At 45.5% G+C, this 18,292-nt stretch overlaps 3 protein-coding genes and 1 pseudogene across 3 annotated transcripts; 2 read left to right on the top strand and 2 right to left on the bottom strand.

Annotated features, from left to right (window-relative positions):
* Nucleotides 1–5,859: 5,859 nt before the first annotated feature.
* On the bottom strand, nt 5,860–6,669 carry LOC133903132 (uncharacterized). Its single transcript, XM_062344484.1, has 2 exons — nt 6,325–6,669; nt 5,860–5,889 (listed from the first exon to the last, which is right to left on the bottom strand). The coding sequence occupies exons 1-2, from the start codon at nt 6,667–6,669 to the stop codon at nt 5,860–5,862; spliced, it is 375 nt and encodes a 124-aa protein (XP_062200468.1).
* Nucleotides 6,670–7,292: 623 nt separating this feature from the next.
* On the top strand, nt 7,293–9,363 carry LOC133903569 (shugoshin-1-like). Its single transcript, XM_062344988.1, has 8 exons — nt 7,293–7,700; nt 7,815–7,852; nt 7,985–8,072; nt 8,247–8,270; nt 8,375–8,443; nt 8,550–8,730; nt 8,817–8,880; nt 8,960–9,363. The coding sequence occupies exons 1-8, from the start codon at nt 7,470–7,472 to the stop codon at nt 9,198–9,200; spliced, it is 936 nt and encodes a 311-aa protein (XP_062200972.1). The 5' UTR covers nt 7,293–7,469; the 3' UTR covers nt 9,201–9,363.
* A 369-nt stretch (nt 9,364–9,732) lies between these two features.
* On the bottom strand, nt 9,733–14,354 carry LOC133903131 (inosine triphosphate pyrophosphatase-like; annotated as a pseudogene).
* Nucleotides 14,041–17,868, top strand: LOC133903518 (3-ketoacyl-CoA thiolase 2, peroxisomal-like). The gene is made up of 14 exons (XM_062344932.1): nt 14,041–14,544; nt 14,691–14,767; nt 15,269–15,353; nt 15,464–15,590; nt 15,676–15,774; nt 15,855–15,922; nt 16,028–16,135; nt 16,247–16,324; nt 16,424–16,556; nt 16,639–16,735; nt 16,930–17,053; nt 17,159–17,267; nt 17,421–17,504; nt 17,590–17,868. The coding sequence occupies exons 1-14, from the start codon at nt 14,464–14,466 to the stop codon at nt 17,697–17,699; spliced, it is 1,380 nt and encodes a 459-aa protein (XP_062200916.1). The 5' UTR covers nt 14,041–14,463; the 3' UTR covers nt 17,700–17,868.
* Nucleotides 17,869–18,292: the final 424 nt, after the last annotated feature.

The following is an 18,292-nucleotide window of genomic DNA, read 5'->3' as shown; positions in this document are numbered from 1 at the left end:
AATAATTAAAAAATAAAAATAATGAAAAGATGTCACGCATAGCGGGGAGTTAGTTACTTTGCGGCAGTTGTTCTCTGCCTCCAGAAGGGCGAGGCCACACCCGTGCTTGCACCAGAAGTTGCTGGTAAAGGACCTGATGAAGGCCTTTGACGCCTTCGTTACCTCCTCAGTGGACATATTCGGTGGATAGCAGAATGAGAGGCTCTGGAGAATCTTGTGGTGATCATAGCCTATCAACTCTAGGGACTAGATAAGGCTCTGGCCTGAGATCATGGCACAGAAGTTGCCATACAGGCGAGCCACTTGCCAAAGGCTTCTAGAAGATTCTCTAATCCACCCGAGTAGGCCATCCAGTCCAACTTGGTCAAGGATTGGTGATACGACCAAAGTGCCCAGACCTTCAAGAGTCTTAACAATAGCTTCGCTAGCCATGACTGCCTTCGGCTCCAGAACCTGTATTTTCTCCTGGACGACATCATAAGCAAATTGCTTTGCTTCGCTCAACACTTTAGTTAGGCGTTGGTTTTCCATTTGGAGTTCAGATACATTCGCTTCAAATGCCTCTGCACATTTGCGAAGGGTGATCACCTCCTGTTCTAGTCCTTGAGTATTCAAGCGAAGGGCATCCACCTCTTCCTCTAGCTCATGTGATCTCAAAGCGGCATACTTCGCCTGTCGAAGAACTTCTTCCTGCTTGGCCAAGGCTTTTCAGCTCTTAGGAGCAGCAAAACCCTCATCTCCTTAGCAGCTTTATCACGAGCTTCAAATTTCTCCACACATTTATGTAGGGTGCATGAGACAAGCGTACCCTGCGAAGCATAAAACATTAAAAAAACTATGCAAAGAGGGGCTTAAGAATAAGTCAAAATACTTGCGCACACCAGATCGAAGGCATCTAGAAGGTCAAAGGACAATTTTTGAGAGAGTTGAACCTCAAGCTTAGGGAGGATGAAGTTGTAAGATATTCTCTTCGCGTCCTTCACCTCTCTGGTGATCAGTTCAAATGAGTTTAATTGTAGAGCTTTGGCATTAATAACCCTGTCATCGCTAGAGGTGTCTAGTGACATCAGTTTTTTGCCTACGCCGTGGCACGAGTACGGTGGGATATCTTCCCCCTCTTCACTCTCCGTAGGAAGTCAACTTTTGGAGGAGTCGGATTGCGAGCTGGAGGTGCTGGACGACCCACGTCCTGAATCTACTAAGCTGGCGTCTTTCGTTGGCCCATTGTCCTACAGGTCAGCTTCTGGCAAGTCTTCATCGTCGGTGTCGAAGAGGGGAGTGAACACAACTGGTGTTGTGGTCATGGTGCGTGGTGGAGAGGTGATGGATAATTCTGTCGCGTCCATAGGAGCCGCTTGCCTAAGAGGTATTACCATTATGGTGTTGGAACACACGAGGCCTTCGTCATTCCCAGCATCATCGAGGGGGTAATCCACATCTTGGCGAACAACATTCTTTGATCCACCAACTTTACGCCTCTTGCCCTCGTGGGCTGGAGGTTTCCGCGGGTTGAAGGGTCTCCACCTTGCCTTTTTTTTGTTTCCTTTGGCTTCCTTCCACTTTTCAGAATTTTCAGCTGAAAGACTAGTGGCCGTTGGTCTGTCTCCATAGACGAGGCCTCAGAGGTCGAAGATTCAATTTATTCGGTGGCCGAGGGACTGTTCGGTGCAGGCTTGTTCTTTAGCCATGACAAATTGCACCTCCCTCGTGGGCTGGAGGTGCAATTTCCTCCGCTCCACCACCATTGGCCCCCCGCATCCCCGCACATACATACGTCATCAGCTGTCCGAGCGGAGACGCATCCTCATGGCAGGAGAGGTAGAGGGATACTGGATTGGCTCAACTCGACCGACTTTTCGGGTGGTGACCTGTGAGAACTATTATGTATATATGTGTGACATGAATTACTATATATTAATGAATGCACCTTTATTATTGATTTACATTACATATGTCTCATTGTATGCATGTATTGAGTGGGAGAGAGACGGAGAGATTGAGGAGAGAGAGGGAGGACAGGGCCGGAGTAGAAGAGGGGAGGCACAATACTGCCGGCTGAAGCTTTCAATCGGCAGTGATACTCAGGGCATCACTGCCGGTCGAATCCTTCAGCCGGTAGTGATAACCCCTTTCACTACCGGTCCACGGAGCCGACAGTGATAGTCCCCGACTATCACTACCCGTTACCTACTGTCGGCTCTAAAACCGGCAGTGAAGGGGGTTTTGGAGCTGGTAGTGAAGGGAGTTCTGTAGTAGTGAGAACTAATTTTATGGTGCCTCTTGGAGATGCTCTAACATCATGCGTTTTGTTGATTCTTAAAAACCACTTAGAAAGGCTAACAACATCTTGCGACCATGTAGGTAGTATACGGAGTGGTCTAGGTACAAGATTTTTGTTTTCAACTTTTGTAGCGACAAAAAAGTGGGATTATGGGATGATTATCACTTTAGTCCATGTCATAAACTAATAGTAATAATATTATCACTACCTATTCTGCACCAACTGTGATAATCACCGACTATCATGATTGCTTGTTTATAGTCAATTCAAAACTGACAGTGATGCCGATTATAAATTGACAATGATAGTGTTTTATATAGTAGTGTATAAAGGTGGTACCGAAAAGCCACGATAATTTTTCAAGAAAGGCATGGGAGAATCCACTGGGGGCTGAGGGGGCTTGAGTCCGCTACCCCCGAGAACACTTAGAGCCCACTAAGCTCCCCTACAATTTTTGGGTATGGAAGATGAACAAGAAGAGAAGAGGAGGAAGAAAAAGATAAAAAAAAAGGAGGGGAAGGAGGAGGAAGAAGAAGTTGAGCCCTCCAATTTTCAGCTCTGTATCCGCCAAAGAACGGTAAATATCATTTATGTTTTCTTTTACTATTACTGCTGTTAGATAGATAAGCATAAGCCCCGAGAACTGCCTGTTCTATTACCAAGAAGAAGAGACACAGTAGCACATCCTTTGCTCTGGTGTTTTCACCCGTGAGATGTGGTTTAGGCTTCTTAGCAAGGTTAGTTTGCAGTAACTCTCGCCTTCTCCTGCCGAGGACACCTTCACTATTTTGTGGCGTCGAGTGCATCTACGTGTAGGCAAGGACTGTAGGAAAAGGGCTCAATTCACTGATCATCCTCGGAGCATGCTGGTTGTGGAAACATCGCAATGATTGCGTGTTCAACGGGATTGCACTGAGAGTTGAGGTGGTTCTGCAAGAGATCTCGATAGGCGTGGCTATGGATTTTGGCAGGGGCGTGAGCGCTTAGAGCCCTATTGAAAGTGCATCTAGACTCCTGTGCGGATTTTGATGATTGATAACAAGCGATTAAGAGACTAATATGTTCAATGACTATTTGGATAAGCAAATGTTCTAATGTAAAAGCTAAATGACGTTGGTGATCCTCAAAAATGAAGAAAGAAGACGGCGCTTGGATACTCCTATGGTTATAAGAATTTTATTTTATATTGAGTATAGGAATGTCGTACAACTAAGAGAGATGCAACCTTAATGGCTTTTATAATGAACTTAGTGCTCAAAGTTTATCCTTAGAATGAGATATACTATTCACAACATGGACAATTAGGTTGAAAAAGTTCTAGAAAGATTAGAAGTTCTGATTGGTTCAATCAGAAGTTCCGGTCATAGTCGGAATGTCCGATGTTTTGGGTTCTCAAGGCTCTCGGGTTTCTGGTTTTGATTTAGTCAGAAGTTCTGATATTTTGGTTGGAAGTTCCGATGTAGATCGGAATGTCCGGATTGTCTCAATCCTCTAGTTCTCGGGTAAGAATTCTTTTGCTAATCGAAAGTTCTGGTTTTGTGATAAGAAGTTCCGATTTAGATCAGACTGTCCGGTTTTGTCAAAACCTTGGTTCTTAGATTGGTAGTTTTGTGCCCGAACTCTCTCTCCTCTTTGGGCATCACTCCAAGCATACATAGTGGAGAGCCTCGATTGTGCATGGCAGGTTGCACTGGTGGCCAACGCTATATAAGCATAACGAGCTGTTATTTTTTGACATTGTAAAATATTAGTTTGGATCCATGACCGTGCCGCAGCTGGGCAAGCATGAGGATGGTGCAGTGATCATGCAACAAACAATCAGCACGCTATTGGGCAAGCTATGCCTCCTTTACGGTGAAGGTTTGGGTGCTCGAGGACTACAAAGCCCAGGACTGGCAGCTGAGGCAGAGGTTCGATGCAGTGCACACGCCGCTCCACTTGGGGCGTGTTTGGATGCCCTGCTGAGTGTATGCATGCACCGACGGATGCAGCATCGTGCGTACAAATTGATAGAGCGCGTTGTTTGGTTGCTGTGACGCTCGCGCTCCGTTTGCACCCGCTCGTGCGCGTATACGGCCGGATGCTGCATGCGCCCATGCGCCCAAATTGGCCGTAGCTCGCGTCCTGCCTCGCCACATGCAGCGGTTTGATGCTGGGCCCACTCGTCAGCGACAGCGAACTTCCTCACGCAGCCTCAGATTCAGCCTACCAAACACAAACTCAAATTCAACCTGCATTCGCTCATCCAACCAACCAAACACTCTTCTTTTCTAAAATATAGCTCCCCCAGCCTGCTTCCCATCATCCAGTATATATGATGCAGCTATACAAAACACCATACAGGCAACCAAACACACCCTTGATGCACCTGTCGAACGATCTTGCCAAGGTTAGGCTGATAGGCCAGATCGATCAAGTGCTAGCGAGATAAAGTGGGGAAGATGATATTCTATGACGACCGGACCAAGAAGGTCTACCAATGCCGGAAGGGGTCATGCATGGTCCGAGGTGTGGATGCTTGGTAGCCATGAAGGGCTAGCAATTCACTGCCTCGTGCCACGGGCTTAGGGCATTACCTTCTCAAATTCTTTTTAGATAATGGGAAAAAAGTTCTGATATTTTGTATTAAGTGATGCATATAATCTTACTTCATTATTATATTATCTTAACTCATAACTGAATGTTAAAAAAATATAAGTGTAATAGATAATATGAATATAAATCATGATCACATTGCTTTCTCAATAACTTGTCCCAATAACGATGCAAAAGGCGTCCCAAGATGAAAAGGAGGCGATGGTGTGACCAATTAACCTCGTGTGCTTTTCCATGTCCCGTGCAAGTTACGATAGTTTAAAAGATAAATGTTTCTTATTTGTAACAGGAAGTACACACACCTCGCTTTTAATAAAACTAGCAGGTGTCTGGCGCATTTTCTTGGTTATTTTTCCTATAATTTTTAACAATGAGAACTCGCAAGCTAGATGCTTTACTATTCTTGCATGTATATTCACTTTCTTGGTACAAGTCGGATGCACACATATATAAACAAATTATATTTATGTTTATATACACCTATATGGGTGCGGTAGCGTCTAAATGAGATTAGAGTTCTACCCTTACATAGTGTGGACTAACTAGAATTTAATTGTGAGCACCCATGCCAACTGTGAAGTCTGGAACTTGAACCAGGGTGGGTAGGATCCCATACTAAGAACGTGATTAGTTGCCCGCAGCCAGAGATCCTGGCTCTATATGTACATATAATATTAGAGAGTAGCATATTTGGTTGCCCGCATACACTGTTTCAGCCTGACCAATAATGCAAATGTACACCCGTAGTCTAGCTCGGAGGACCTTCCCTCCTCAGCTTGGCTAGGTGGATGCAAGTTGCTGCATTCGCTCATGCAAACGGGCCTACTTATCAATATCACAAAATCACATTTACGTGAGCAATCAATCAAAACCTCAGTTCTTGTATCCGCTCATGCGACCTCAGATTTAATCAACTAAACAGAAATTTAACTTAGCCTGTCCAAACAAATACAACCAATCAAACATTTTTCTCTTCAACACTCTTACATCCGTTCAGTTTGCTTCCCCTCAACCTGTGTATACGGCTATACGAGCAATAGGACATAAGAGCAACCAATCACACTTTAAGAATATGCAGGAAACACTTATAAATTTAACGGAAGTATGTGTACATTCAAATACATTTAGAGAAAACGTTAGTTTAACCTTGCTTTTCCCATATCCGTTCCCACTTTTTCTGCTTCCCTATACCACCATCCTCATTGCTGTTGCTCTCCCTTTCTTCTCTCCCTCTCGTTGGCCAAGAATAGCAAGAGCTTGAGAAGGAGAAAATTGCATTTTTGACATCCCTAACACACGGCTTCGGCATTTTGACATTCCTAACATTGACTTAGCCAAAATAACTCCCAAAACATTGAGCACTTTGATTCTTTGATATTCTACCCATTTTAATCTATTTTAATTTCTTTTCCAATTTTTGGTGTGCGAAATGATAAGTATGCCCAGACCTTCTTCTCCTCCTCGACGAGCTCGTCCGAAGAGTGTGTGGTTGGCCAGTGCTCCGTCGCCTCCGCCTTTTTGTTGGCCTTGGCTACCGCGGCAGCACGAGACCTAGGGGAGGTGGCATCCGCGACGAGGAGGTCCTCCATCTCCTTCTTCTTGGCCATGGTGCGTCGGCACCTCGCCCAGATGGCGCGGCGACAAAGCACAAGGGCCACACGCACCATGACGAGGACGATGAGCTCGACGACGGTGCATGGGAAGAAGTGGCACATGACGGCGCACTCAGCAGCCGTCCCGCCCGCCACCTCCTCGCAACACAGCTGCTCCCGCTTGTGCCGCCGCTTCTCCATGTCCCCTCCTCCTTGCCCTGACCCTCCTCCTGCTATTGCTCCTTGGTTCCGCGTCCATCATTATCGAAGCCATGGGCAGCCACATCCTCGATGGGGCGCGTGAGAACCCCACCGCTGCCAACAATGCGGAGACCGAGAAACAGAAGCTTGGTCGCTCCCTCCTGACTCCGAGCAGCTACCGAGAGAGCCATCGACACATCCTCTGTCGACGATCAACCCAGCACAGGCTCCTTGGGTGACCCAGCACGGGCTCCTCGACCAACCCAGCGCGGGTGGAGCAGGCATGGCAGAGAAGCACGTGACCCCGGTGATGACGCTGCTCCAACCGTAGCGGCGACGTAGCTCTAGCGGAGGACATGATTGTCTTTTCCTGTGGCAAAAACAGTTAGAAGAAAATAAAATCCATTAGAATGGGCTAAATGTCATAAAATCAAACTGTACCTTTGTGTCATTTTGATGAAGACATGTCAAAATGTCGAAGCCCGTTGTTGGCGATGTCAAAAGAGCAATTTTCTCCTCGAGAAGAGAGCAATACCGATTCCTTATACCCAGCTAGGCCACAGCCGTAGATGTCCCTCACCTGGCTGTTCCCCTCCGGCCGATCCCTCCGCCCACCCCTCCAATTTGAACGTTACGCGGCGCTCCCCACCCGAACCCCTCCCGCTCCACGCCTCCTCAAATAGCCGTTGCCTCCCAACTAGCCGTTGCGCCTTCCCTTCCCTCTTCCGTCTCCAACCCCGCGGCCGACTACCCCTCTCTCTCCGCTCCTCTCCTCTCTCTCCTCGCTTGGTGATTGACTCATGGAGGCGGCCATCCTCGATGCGCGGAGCCCGCCCCCAGCAGCAGAGCCCGCGGTTAAGAAGGCGCGGGAGCCAGCCTCGATGCCCAAGCCCAGATGCGCCGCCGCCGCGAGGAGGAAGACGCTAGGAGACATCACCAACCTAAGGAGGCGCGCGCCGGACGAGGAGCCGGACGAGTCGACGTGCGCGGCGGCGGATGGAGCGGAGGGAGATGTCGGGCAGCTGGTCAAGGCAAGAAATTCCCCGATCCACCGCCACCGTCTCTTGATAACCATCCTGGGCCCTGGCGTGTGGTTAACGTTTCTCCTTTTTTTTCCTTTTTCTGAATTTTCGTTTCTGTTTCAGGAGAACGCGGATCTTGTGAAGCTCCTCGAGGAGAGGGAGTAAGTATCTGCGCTCTGCCCCGCCGGTTGCTTGCATCGTTTGGTCTCTTTCGGTGACGGCTGGGGATTCTTGCTGTGCGCATTTTGGTCTGACTCGATTCGGTTTGGTTTTGGTGTGTGCGCTGTGTGCAGCGATATCATACAGTTGAGCGGGACTGAGATAGAGAAGCTGCGGCTCGCCAATTGGGAGCTTGCCCGGGCAAATTCTCAGATGATGGCAGTAAGTGGTTCTCCTCCCCCCCCCCCCCCCCCCCAATTTTCTGCAAGAAAACAAAATGTTCAGTCCCCAATTTTCTGCAACAAAACTTAAAATGTTCAGTTCTGCGTTTTAGTCTTTGCAGTTAAGCCTTTGTCATGTGGCTTATTTAGTTGCCTCTTGTTTTTAATTTTGCAGGAGCTTAATCTTGGAAGAAACAAGGTAAGCACACTCTTTAATCTAGTGTGAATCTTCAGAGAAACTCAATTGTCCGTGGCATGTTCAGCAAGAACCTGATTGGCCACTGTTTCTTTTTTTCCCTGAAGCTGAAAGCGTTGCAGCATGAACTTGCGTGCTCAAGAGCCACCCTTAAAGCAAAAACATCGGAATTGGAGGTATGTATGACCCGGGATACTAATTTTCTTACCAGTTTCATCTTTACATTCCACTCACTTCCTTGAAAAATGATGCGAAATGCTGAATCTTGTGTTCTTGCTAAAGGATGCAAAGAAGGCGATGAAGCGGCGCAACGCACACCCACAGCATTTGGGCTCTGACATATCTGCACAGATCAAGGATGATGGGGGTGTCGTTGATCCAGAGCCCGCTTCAGGCGCGTCGCATGCCGGAAGCATCCAGATGCCCAGGAACGCCAGCAGGAAACGGATGCTGAGATCTCGATGTAACCCCCCAATCCAGCGCTAGCCATTTTGCCCGCAGACCTGTTGTTGATTTCGTCTGAATGCCTGCCTGCCCAACGTTTTTCAGCTCTAGGACCAGTGGCGTCGACGAAACTAGCGTTGCCGAAGGAGAAGGAGACCGCACAGAGAAGGTAAACGAAGGGCTCAAAAAAACTCTTGCCAACATTTGAGCAAACCGAGTTTACTGAAATCATTCACCCGTCTCTGCAGGAAGTCCATGAGAATACCGCAGCCAAGCGACCGCAAGGACCTGTTCGAGTTAGAGGGCGTTCAGCTCGCCATTGGCAGCTGCAATATCGATCCCAAGAGTGCTTCTGGCAGTGAGAGGCCTGGGCAAGCACCGGCTCAGTTCCTGCGCAGATCGTCTCTCGGAAGGCCGCTCCGGCAGGCCAGGGAAAGAGTCAGCACCTACAAGGAGGTGCCTCTCAACATTAAGCTCCGGAGGTCATAGAGAGTGTCAATTTAGATTGCGAGTTGCAACAATTCTTTGCTGTCTTCTGAGGCTGCAGAAGTACGAAATCTCGATGTGTGTTCGTTCGGTTTGTGTTCTGATGCGTTGTTGCTGGTGAAGGGTGCAGTGTATGGGAATTACACGAGATTTAGTCATTTTGATATTTTGCTTCACCATATTCTTTTACTATGATTGATGGTGTAATTGAGGGCAGGAGCTGTACTTCTTCAGTTCCTAGTGTTTATTGATATATCATAAGTCTAGTGGAGATAAAAAGTAGGTTTTCCATGTATCGATATCTATTGATTCTTAACATGGAAATGGACCCAATTCTAACGAAGACAAAAACTATGTTATCCATGTAGTATAAACTCCATGTGATCACATTGTAAGTGCAATTCATAGCAGGCATCAAGTATTGCACAATCAAACAACTTTAAGAATCAACCACAGTCGCCAAGTAGTAGTTTGGTTGACATTCCAGAATGTGATGTTCTCGTCTGGGAATCGAAAACAAAATAAAACCGACCCATCACTCTGAACTGCATTTCAGCTGTTGGCAGATGCAAAAGTATTCTTTCACCAGAGCAAGAGCTCTCCCTCTGTGAGATATCTGGTTCTTCACTGACTTAGACTGCTAGTATACAGAGGAAGAGGGATCCAAGAGAATAGAAACTATAATGAAACTCACGTTTGTTCAAAACCATCTGGCTGGAATACAGGGTCCCATCCAAAATCAGTAGGTCCTCTAGCAGGTACGATTTTTCCCTGCGTAATGAGAGTCAGTATCAAAGCATGACATAACATTTTCTTGAAGGACCTACAATAGTACATCACATGAATTTTAAGTAGAGTTTGTCAACGCCAAAAATAAATAGTGACATGATATACTACTGACATGAGTATTATGATCAGGACAACATGATCAGGACAACATGATATACTACTGACATGAGTATGGGCTACTTCAACCAAGGTGAACATGCGGAAAGATGTTGGAACAAGACTAAATAACAAACGTACATTTATATGCAGTATAATGTGTTAACATGACAGAGCTAGTGGCTCTGTATTTCCCCACTTTATGCTCTAGTGGAAATTTTTTTCTATTCAACAATGTTACTAACTTATAACTTCTGAAATGCAGCTGCATTTTGAACTAATATACAGGATTGCAGGTTTGCTAACAGCAACAATGCATCATGTAAATGTGTTCAGCCTCAGTTATGTCGGATGTCAGAAGAGAACTTTATGAACAGAAAATGACATCTTACCACAGTCTTTCTGAAAAATGTGATTGGTTCCTCTCCTGGTCCAAGAGCAAGGGAAAAGATGCACATAGCATAGGCTGATTTGTCTTCATACGCTTTTAACAGGTTGTTCAAACCTATAATTGCAAAACTTGCTCACATGAGTTTATCCAGTCTATGCTATGTGCATCTTTTCCCTTGCTCTTGACAGATCCAGAAACAAAAGAGATATGAATCAGTTAGCTAACCTTCATGCTCACTCTTTTCACGAAATCACTTTCTGTTCATTCATGAAAGCAATATATCCAAATAAAGAACAAAGATGTTAGTAGTGTCATTGAAAGCTTGAAGATTAAGATCTAACCAGATATGCAGCAAACAGTGTGTCAATGAGTTATGGTGGTGAAGGATGTTTATTATCTGTCATTTGGAGAGATATGGAGTTACAATGCTTGCACAAGAAATGGACTTACATGTAGGGCCCTGCAACAGGAAGTTAATTTATGTCAAATTGTGCATGGTAAGATTATTTAGAAGTCAATCGGAAGAACAAAGCAAATCAATTACCTGGTAAGGGTTTGAGTGCATTGAAACATAGGCAGGTGTCCTCAACCAATACAGGCCCATTCACCTATATGAACAACAGGATGCAGATTAAACCAGACTCCATAGCTATTTTATTGAAGGTATTTCAATATACTAGCAATTAGAAAGAAAGAAACGTGGAAGTACCTGAGATGCAGCCATTCGTGCTTTCTCTTTGGATATGTCCTCTGGCTTCCCTTGCAGTTCAGGCACTGCCATATTCAAATGTAATAGAGAATAATTACAAAAGAAAAAAAGTTTTGCATTAAGAATGAAAATGCTGTAAATATATGCACTAATCTAAAGTAGTGGTGGTGGTGGGGTGTATGCAGGTTGTACGAGTTCCATTCCATCAGAATAAATATTTTTTAATCGAGAATTATATGATTTGATTTGATGTTCCACTATTCTGAGTCATTTGGCAGCAAACGATGTGTAAACCATGTCCAGCTCGATCCTTAACTGCAGGATGTCAGAATCTCAATTCTCCAGTGTAGGGAATCCAAATGTCCAATTCCAAGCAGCAAACAGCATCTGTTTCTTCTATTGAGATTCTGTGTCCGTCACTGTTTACCCCGTTACTACTCTTAACAGCATTTTTCTCATGGCTTAATTCCAAAATGCAGGGCAAATTTGGCAATCCTACGCACAGCAATTCGTCATACAACTCTGTGACGCCCGTCTCCGCAACTGCCGTTGCCCACAACCTCCCATTCCGCTCCCCCGCAACCGTCATCACGATGCACGAACGCGCACCCCTCACTTTTCTGCAACCGCTGCCCCACCCGCGGCTATAAAACCCAAATCAAACCCCCGACCGAGGCTCCTCTTACCCCACCGCATTCGAGCCCTCAAACCTCGCCGGATTTTCTCCACCATAGCTCCCTCACGCCGCCGCCGAACCTCCACCGAGCGCCCTCACCGTCGTCGTGCCGCTCCGCCACTTCCTAACGCCGTCCGAGTTCAGGACATCGTCCGCCATCCTCATCTCGACGTCCCAGACCGATCCCCGTCAAGTTCCGGCCGTTGCACGAAGCTCCAGCCGTCGCCGAGCCTTCGCCGCCGCCCTCCACCGTCGTTAAGCCGTTGAAGACCGTCCCGGCGCCAACGTGACCCCTAGGGAGGCTCACCATCGTCCCTGCACCCTCTTCCACCGCTCGTCGTCGCAAACTGGCCGCTGGAGCGTGATTCCGACGACCCGCCCGAGCCGCACTTGCCAGTCGTCAACGACGATGACCGCCGGAGCCCAAGTAGACCTCCCCCCACCGTCCGATCGTTGATGAACGGCCATGATTAGATCCTCCTGTACCCCTTTGCTAGCCAATCAGATGATGCCACATGTCGCATAATCCCAGTCAGCACTCATAGTCCACGTCAGTGCCGCGTGCCTTCCACGTGTCGGCAACGTCATCTTCCCAAGCCGAGTCAACTCCCAGTCAGTGCTGACATCATCGCTTGCACAGTAAATCAGGTTTTCCTTTAGAAAAATAATTCCAAAAATCTAATGAATTCCGAGAATAGGTTTTATTTTAATAGAAAATTCTAGAAAATAGTTTATGTTTTAAATAAACATTTTTAATAGGTTTTTAATCCAGTTTTAATTCTGGAAATAGTTTTAATGATTCAAATAAATGTTTTCATTTTTGGAAAATAGTTTAGAAAATCTAGAATAATTCTAATAATGTTTTAAATATGTTTTCTTTAGTGAAATAAATGCTTTTAATGTGCTTTGTTGTAAATAAAATTATTTTTAATTCTAAAAAAATTTAAATAAATGTTTTAAGCCTTTTAAAAATTAGGTTTAATTCTAGAAAATAGTTTTCATCGTTTTCAGCTGTTTAAAAATTCGTTTAACCGTAGCTTTTGCATCATAACTCCGATTTGGACGATTCTTGCGCTCAAATCTTTCAAAAATCGTATTCAAGCCCTCCTTCGCGTTTGTTTGTTGCGTTAGCTTCATTTTTGCACTTGCTCTTAGTGTGTTGTTCTCTCCGCGTGTAGACGATTCTGTCCTGGAGCCGTTCGAGAATATTCAAGATCAAGATTTCAACAACACTGAGCAACAGCCAGGCAAGTATCCTTGAACATCTTACACCTATTTTTAGGAATTTATGTTAGTTGTTTATCCTTCATTGCATACTTGTCTAAATTGTAAATCTATGAATAGGGTTTACTAGCTTTTGTCTGAATATTCTTGTCGTCGTTAATGAGTCATGGGAAGAAAATGATAGATATGCTAGTCGTTATCCTGATTGTGTTAGAAGTTAAGCTTGACTAATGATTATGCAACATGAATCGGGTATGATAATCTTTCGTAGTAATATGGAATAGAGATCCTAACAGGATAGTTGATACGTGAATGGTGCATGAAGGCTCATGTGTTGTGCCGCACGATGAGAATGTGCCTGTTCCTGTGTGGGGTCCTAAGGACCGGTTCTTAAAGCTTGTAACCTGGCTAAACAGTGCAACCACGAGGTTTATATGGGTACGGCCTAGCCAAATAATTATATGTTCCCCATATTTTGTACGCACCAGTGGATGGTTAAGTGGCACAAGAGGGGGCATCTGTAGTAGATGAAATCTCTGTTAGCGGTGAAATCTTAGTGTGTGCATATGGATTTGGAAGCGCTTTATAAAGGCCTCGTAGTGAGACCTCAGCTTTATACTCTACACCCCGGAAGTGTAAAATGGGAATCACGACTTGTTGGTAAAGTGTGAAACTTTGTAGAGTATAAAACTGATCGATCGGCCGTGCTCACGATCAAAAGTGGCTTAGACTTCTTCTTAATTAGTTGAGATCAGGTTCTAATATGGATGGTCGGGTAACTAGATATTAAAATTATCTGGTGAGTTATGGTAGTCAGATGAAATTCGATGAGTAGTTGGATGCAGTAATTTTTGCAAGAATCATCACCGCGCTCAATCTTGCAATTGCCCACGCAAGTTTCTCGTAGTATTTGAGCAACTCGAATGCAAAAGTTTTGTGCAATTCACTAAAAAAAAGCGGCACCTTTGCATCGGAGGATCTTCACGGTCGCCGGCCGGGCCCGCCCGTGCACCGCGTGGGAGCAGGATTCCCAGCCGTGGTCCGTCCGGTCCGTCCTCACGGAGCTTTCATACCCGCCTACTCCCGTTCAGCCCGGCCGTCTCCCACAAACTTCGTGGCAGGCAGGCGAGACCACGACTCCGACCGTCTTCGCGGCAGTCCGAGTCCAACGCCTCCGCCTCCCGTCCGACTTCGTGGTAAAACCTCCGCGATTTCCCCCACCCCCTTCCCCTCCCTCCTACAAATAACCCCCACCAGTACCACCCACCGCATGCGCGACGAGAAGCAGCAGCTGGCGCGCGAGTCTTGACTTTGCCGGAGCAAGAGGAGAGGAGGAAGGGAGGGAGCTTGGGAGCAGGAAGGAAGGGAGAGAGAGGAAGCTATGGAGAAGGCAATCGACAGGCAGCGGATTCTGCTGCGGCACCTCGACCCCGCGGCGAGCCCCACGCTGCCTGCCATCTCCGTGAGAACCTCTCTCTCTCTCTCTCTCTCTCTCTCTCTCTCTCTCGGATCGATTCAGGCGCGCTTTTTGGATCGGTGGTTGTGCTTCGGTCCCAGATCTGTGACTGATTGACAATGGTGGCGTGTGTGTGTCCGTCCGGGTGGCAGGCGAGCGCGTGCGCGGCGGGGGACAGCGCGGCGTACCACCGGAGTGCGGGCTTCGCCGACGACGTCGTCATCGTCGCGTGAGTGACACTCTGCTCCTGGCTTCTGTCTTGATCGGCAGCATCTTGTGTAGCTGTTTTAAGCTTTGATTGCTACTGGTGTGGGGATTATTTCTGTTTCGAATGTTTGATATTGTCCTGGGCCATCGATGATTCCGAGGAAGGTTTGTATCGCCGTGCAGCCACAGTGCTGTGGAGAATTGTGGAAGCATGTAGTGGATTGGACGCTGCTACAAGGGTGGATTGATGCGAATTTGGGTTCTGGATGTTAGTCAACGCGAGTCTCAATCTGGGTAAAAAAGAACGTCTTTTGATGGGTGTCTTGAGGGAGCACCGCGACATTAATCTGTCGAACAGGAGAATGCTAGAGAGTCCAATTGTTCGACAGACAAAACTAGTGGATCTTAAACATTAGGTTCATGATACTGATGCAATAATTCTCTGGATAAGAAAGTTAGTTGTGTTAGTTCATTCTCGCGAAAAGGGAAGACATGATTCATCGTCTACCTTTTGTGTCTCCAGCGCCTACAGGACTGCGATTTGCAAGGCCAAGAGAGGGGGTTTCAAGGATTCGTTTGCTGAGGACCTCTTGGTTCCTGTCTTCAAGGTTCGTGCTTGTTGTGGTGTCTCCCTTTGTGCAGTGTAATTGTAAATTAGTGAATTGGTCGCATGTCGTTGTCCTTGGGTCCTCTCATACGTTTTGTTTCTCAATCATAGGCTTTGGTAGATAAAACAAAGCTGAACCCGAGCGAAGTTGGTGACATTGTTGTCGGTACCGTCTTAGCTCCTGGGTCCCAAAGGGCAATTGAATGCAGAATGGCCGCGCTGTATGCTGGTTTCCCTGGTATTGACATTGACGTTGTTGCATATTCCTGTGATGTTGGACCATCATTATCCCCACCTTGATTAATTTGTTTGGTTGGATGCAGACACTGTTCCTCTTAGGACTGTAAACAGGCAGTGCTCCTCTGGGCTTCAGGCAGTTGCAGATGTTGCTGCTGCTATTAAAGCAGGTTTCTATGATATTGGTATGATTTATTGTTGCCTGATTTTAAATAAGTTTGTTTTGTTTTCATCGGTGAACTGAGTTTTGTTCTCCCCATTCAAGGTATTGCTGCTGGCCTGGAGTCCATGACAGTGAACCAAGTTCGTCTTGATGGGCAAGTGAATCCCAAAGTAAGTAAAACATGTTGGTCAATACAGAAAGACGGTATATTTAGGTGCATGTGCAAACATATTTGATCTGATTAATTTCTTGGGTTGAATCTTCTACTGTTTTAGGTTGAGCTATTTTCTCAAGCACGTGATTGCCTTCTCCCAATGGGCCTCACATCTGAGAATGTTGCACACCGATTTGGCATAACACGACTGGAGCAAGATCAAGCTGCTGTAAGTTGTCTGATTCCCCTTGTGTGGTGCGCTTGTATGTGTATGAGACTATTAGTGGCTGTTGCACAATATGCTTCTTGCTCTTAATTCTTTTTATCTGTTCATGTGTAGGTTGAGTCCCACAGGAAGGCTGCTGCAGCAGCAGGTGCTGGTAAATTCAGCGAAGAAATTATTCCAGTTCATACAAAGGTAATATAGTAGCTGGGTAACTATTGAATAACTGTCAGATCAAAAGTTGAAATATTTTGTTTTGCTGTGTTACCCTGACACAATCATCATCTCGTGAAGATTGTCAATCCAAAAACTGGCGAGGAAAAGGAGATTGTAGTCTCAGCAGATGATGGAATCCGAGCAGATACTTCGCTGGCAATCCTGTCAAAACTTAAACCAGCATTTTCGAAGGATGGCAGCACTACTGCTGGTAACTAATAGAGAAATCTAACTGGGTTCAATACTTCATTACTTTTATTCTCTCTAAAGATGAATGCTTTTTTAACTCATAGGAAATGCTAGCCAAGTGAGTGATGGCGCAGGAGCTGTCTTGCTGATGCGACAAGATGTTGCTATGCGAAAGGGGCTTCCAATTCTTGGTGTATTCAGGTATGATTAGCCATTACTTTCCCTGTTTGATGTGCAGCATATATAGGATGACGGAAGCTCATAGAAAATTTTCCTGCAAGAACCGAAAACATCAAACACCTTAGTTTTACTATCAATTTTATTGTTTTAACACTTGTTAGCTATGAAAGCAGAGGAGGCAATGATATTACTCGTGTTAATACTTGCAAATGTAGGAGCTTTGCTGCAGTTGGAGTTGATCCAGCTGTAATGGGTATTGGTCCTGCTGTTGCAATCCCTGCAGCAGTGAAAGCTGCTGGCCTCCAAATTGATGATATTGACCTTTTTGAAATTAACGAGGTATATTCCATCTATTTCTTGTTCTTGATAGCATTAGTTTTTTTTCTTTGGTGAGGGTGATAGCATTAGTTTCACCATATAATATCTGTTTGCTCCTGTCCATAGGCTTTTGCATCTCAATATGTGTACTGCTGCAAAAAGTTGGAACTTGATCCAGCAAAAGTCAATGTTAATGGAGGTGCAATTGCTCTTGGACACCCATTAGGTGCTACAGGTATTTGTTTTCTGCCTTTCATTGTCGACCATGTTCCTTATGTTCAATTACTAAGTATGTGCCTTGGACCAACTATGCAAAAATGTTGAGCCCCTGAGATGGCTGATTAGGACGTTTTAAGTGACAATGACATCTATGTCTTCGCATTGGCAGGTGCGCGATGCGTCAGTACTCTTCTCAATGAGATGAAGCGGCGTGGCAAAGACTGCCGCTTTGGAGTAATTTCTATGTGCATAGGTAAGTAAATTCCATTTACGCGCATCAAAGGAATGCTTTCGAGTGGATATTATAATAGACCTTCACATGATCTGATGATGGACAGGTTCCGGGATGGGTGCTGCTGCTGTATTTGAGCGGGGAGACGCCGTGGATGAGCTCACCAATGCTCGGGGGATCCTGTCCCATAACTGGCTTTCGAAGGACGCAATGTGATTATACCATAAAATTTGTGGAACTGGTTGTATTGTTTTCAAGTCACACCAGAAGGCGTATTGAGGAATAAAGTGATTTGTGTATCTGTCGCCCCTGCTGGGGGATAAGAATAACTAATACTCCATCAATGTTTGAACTTGGTTAGTTGATAATCGTGGTTAGTTGGAAAGCTGTGTGCATAACTCGATTATCAATACTGTACGGTTCTGCGAATGATATTTGCTAGTTTTTGAAAGTTATCACACGAGGAAGTCTCAACTAAATCGTTTCATAACCCCTCTTCCTCCAAAGGTAACCTGTCTCCATCTCTAAATGCTATATCCCAATTTAGGGATGAAAACGGTTCAGAATGGGTTGGAACGAGGTTTTACTGAATTTGAAATCATATTTTTTTTTTTACCAGAAGTATATATGAATATGGATAGTTTGGATACGAATTTGATCATGGATAATGTCAAAAACGAATATAGATCGAAAATGAATACGACCGGTGAATATTTACTGAAACATGAAAGACTACTCAAATTGTACATTAGAGCATAACATAATCAAGGAATATATTCATACTATAATTTGCTAAGTATCATCGCAAA

Source organism: Phragmites australis, chromosome 21 (assembly GCF_958298935.1).
Source record: "Phragmites australis chromosome 21, lpPhrAust1.1, whole genome shotgun sequence".
Lineage (NCBI taxonomy): Eukaryota > Viridiplantae > Streptophyta > Magnoliopsida > Poales > Poaceae > Phragmites > Phragmites australis.
Note: the sequence above shows the minus strand (reverse complement) of the source record. Positions and strands in the feature narration are given on the sequence as shown.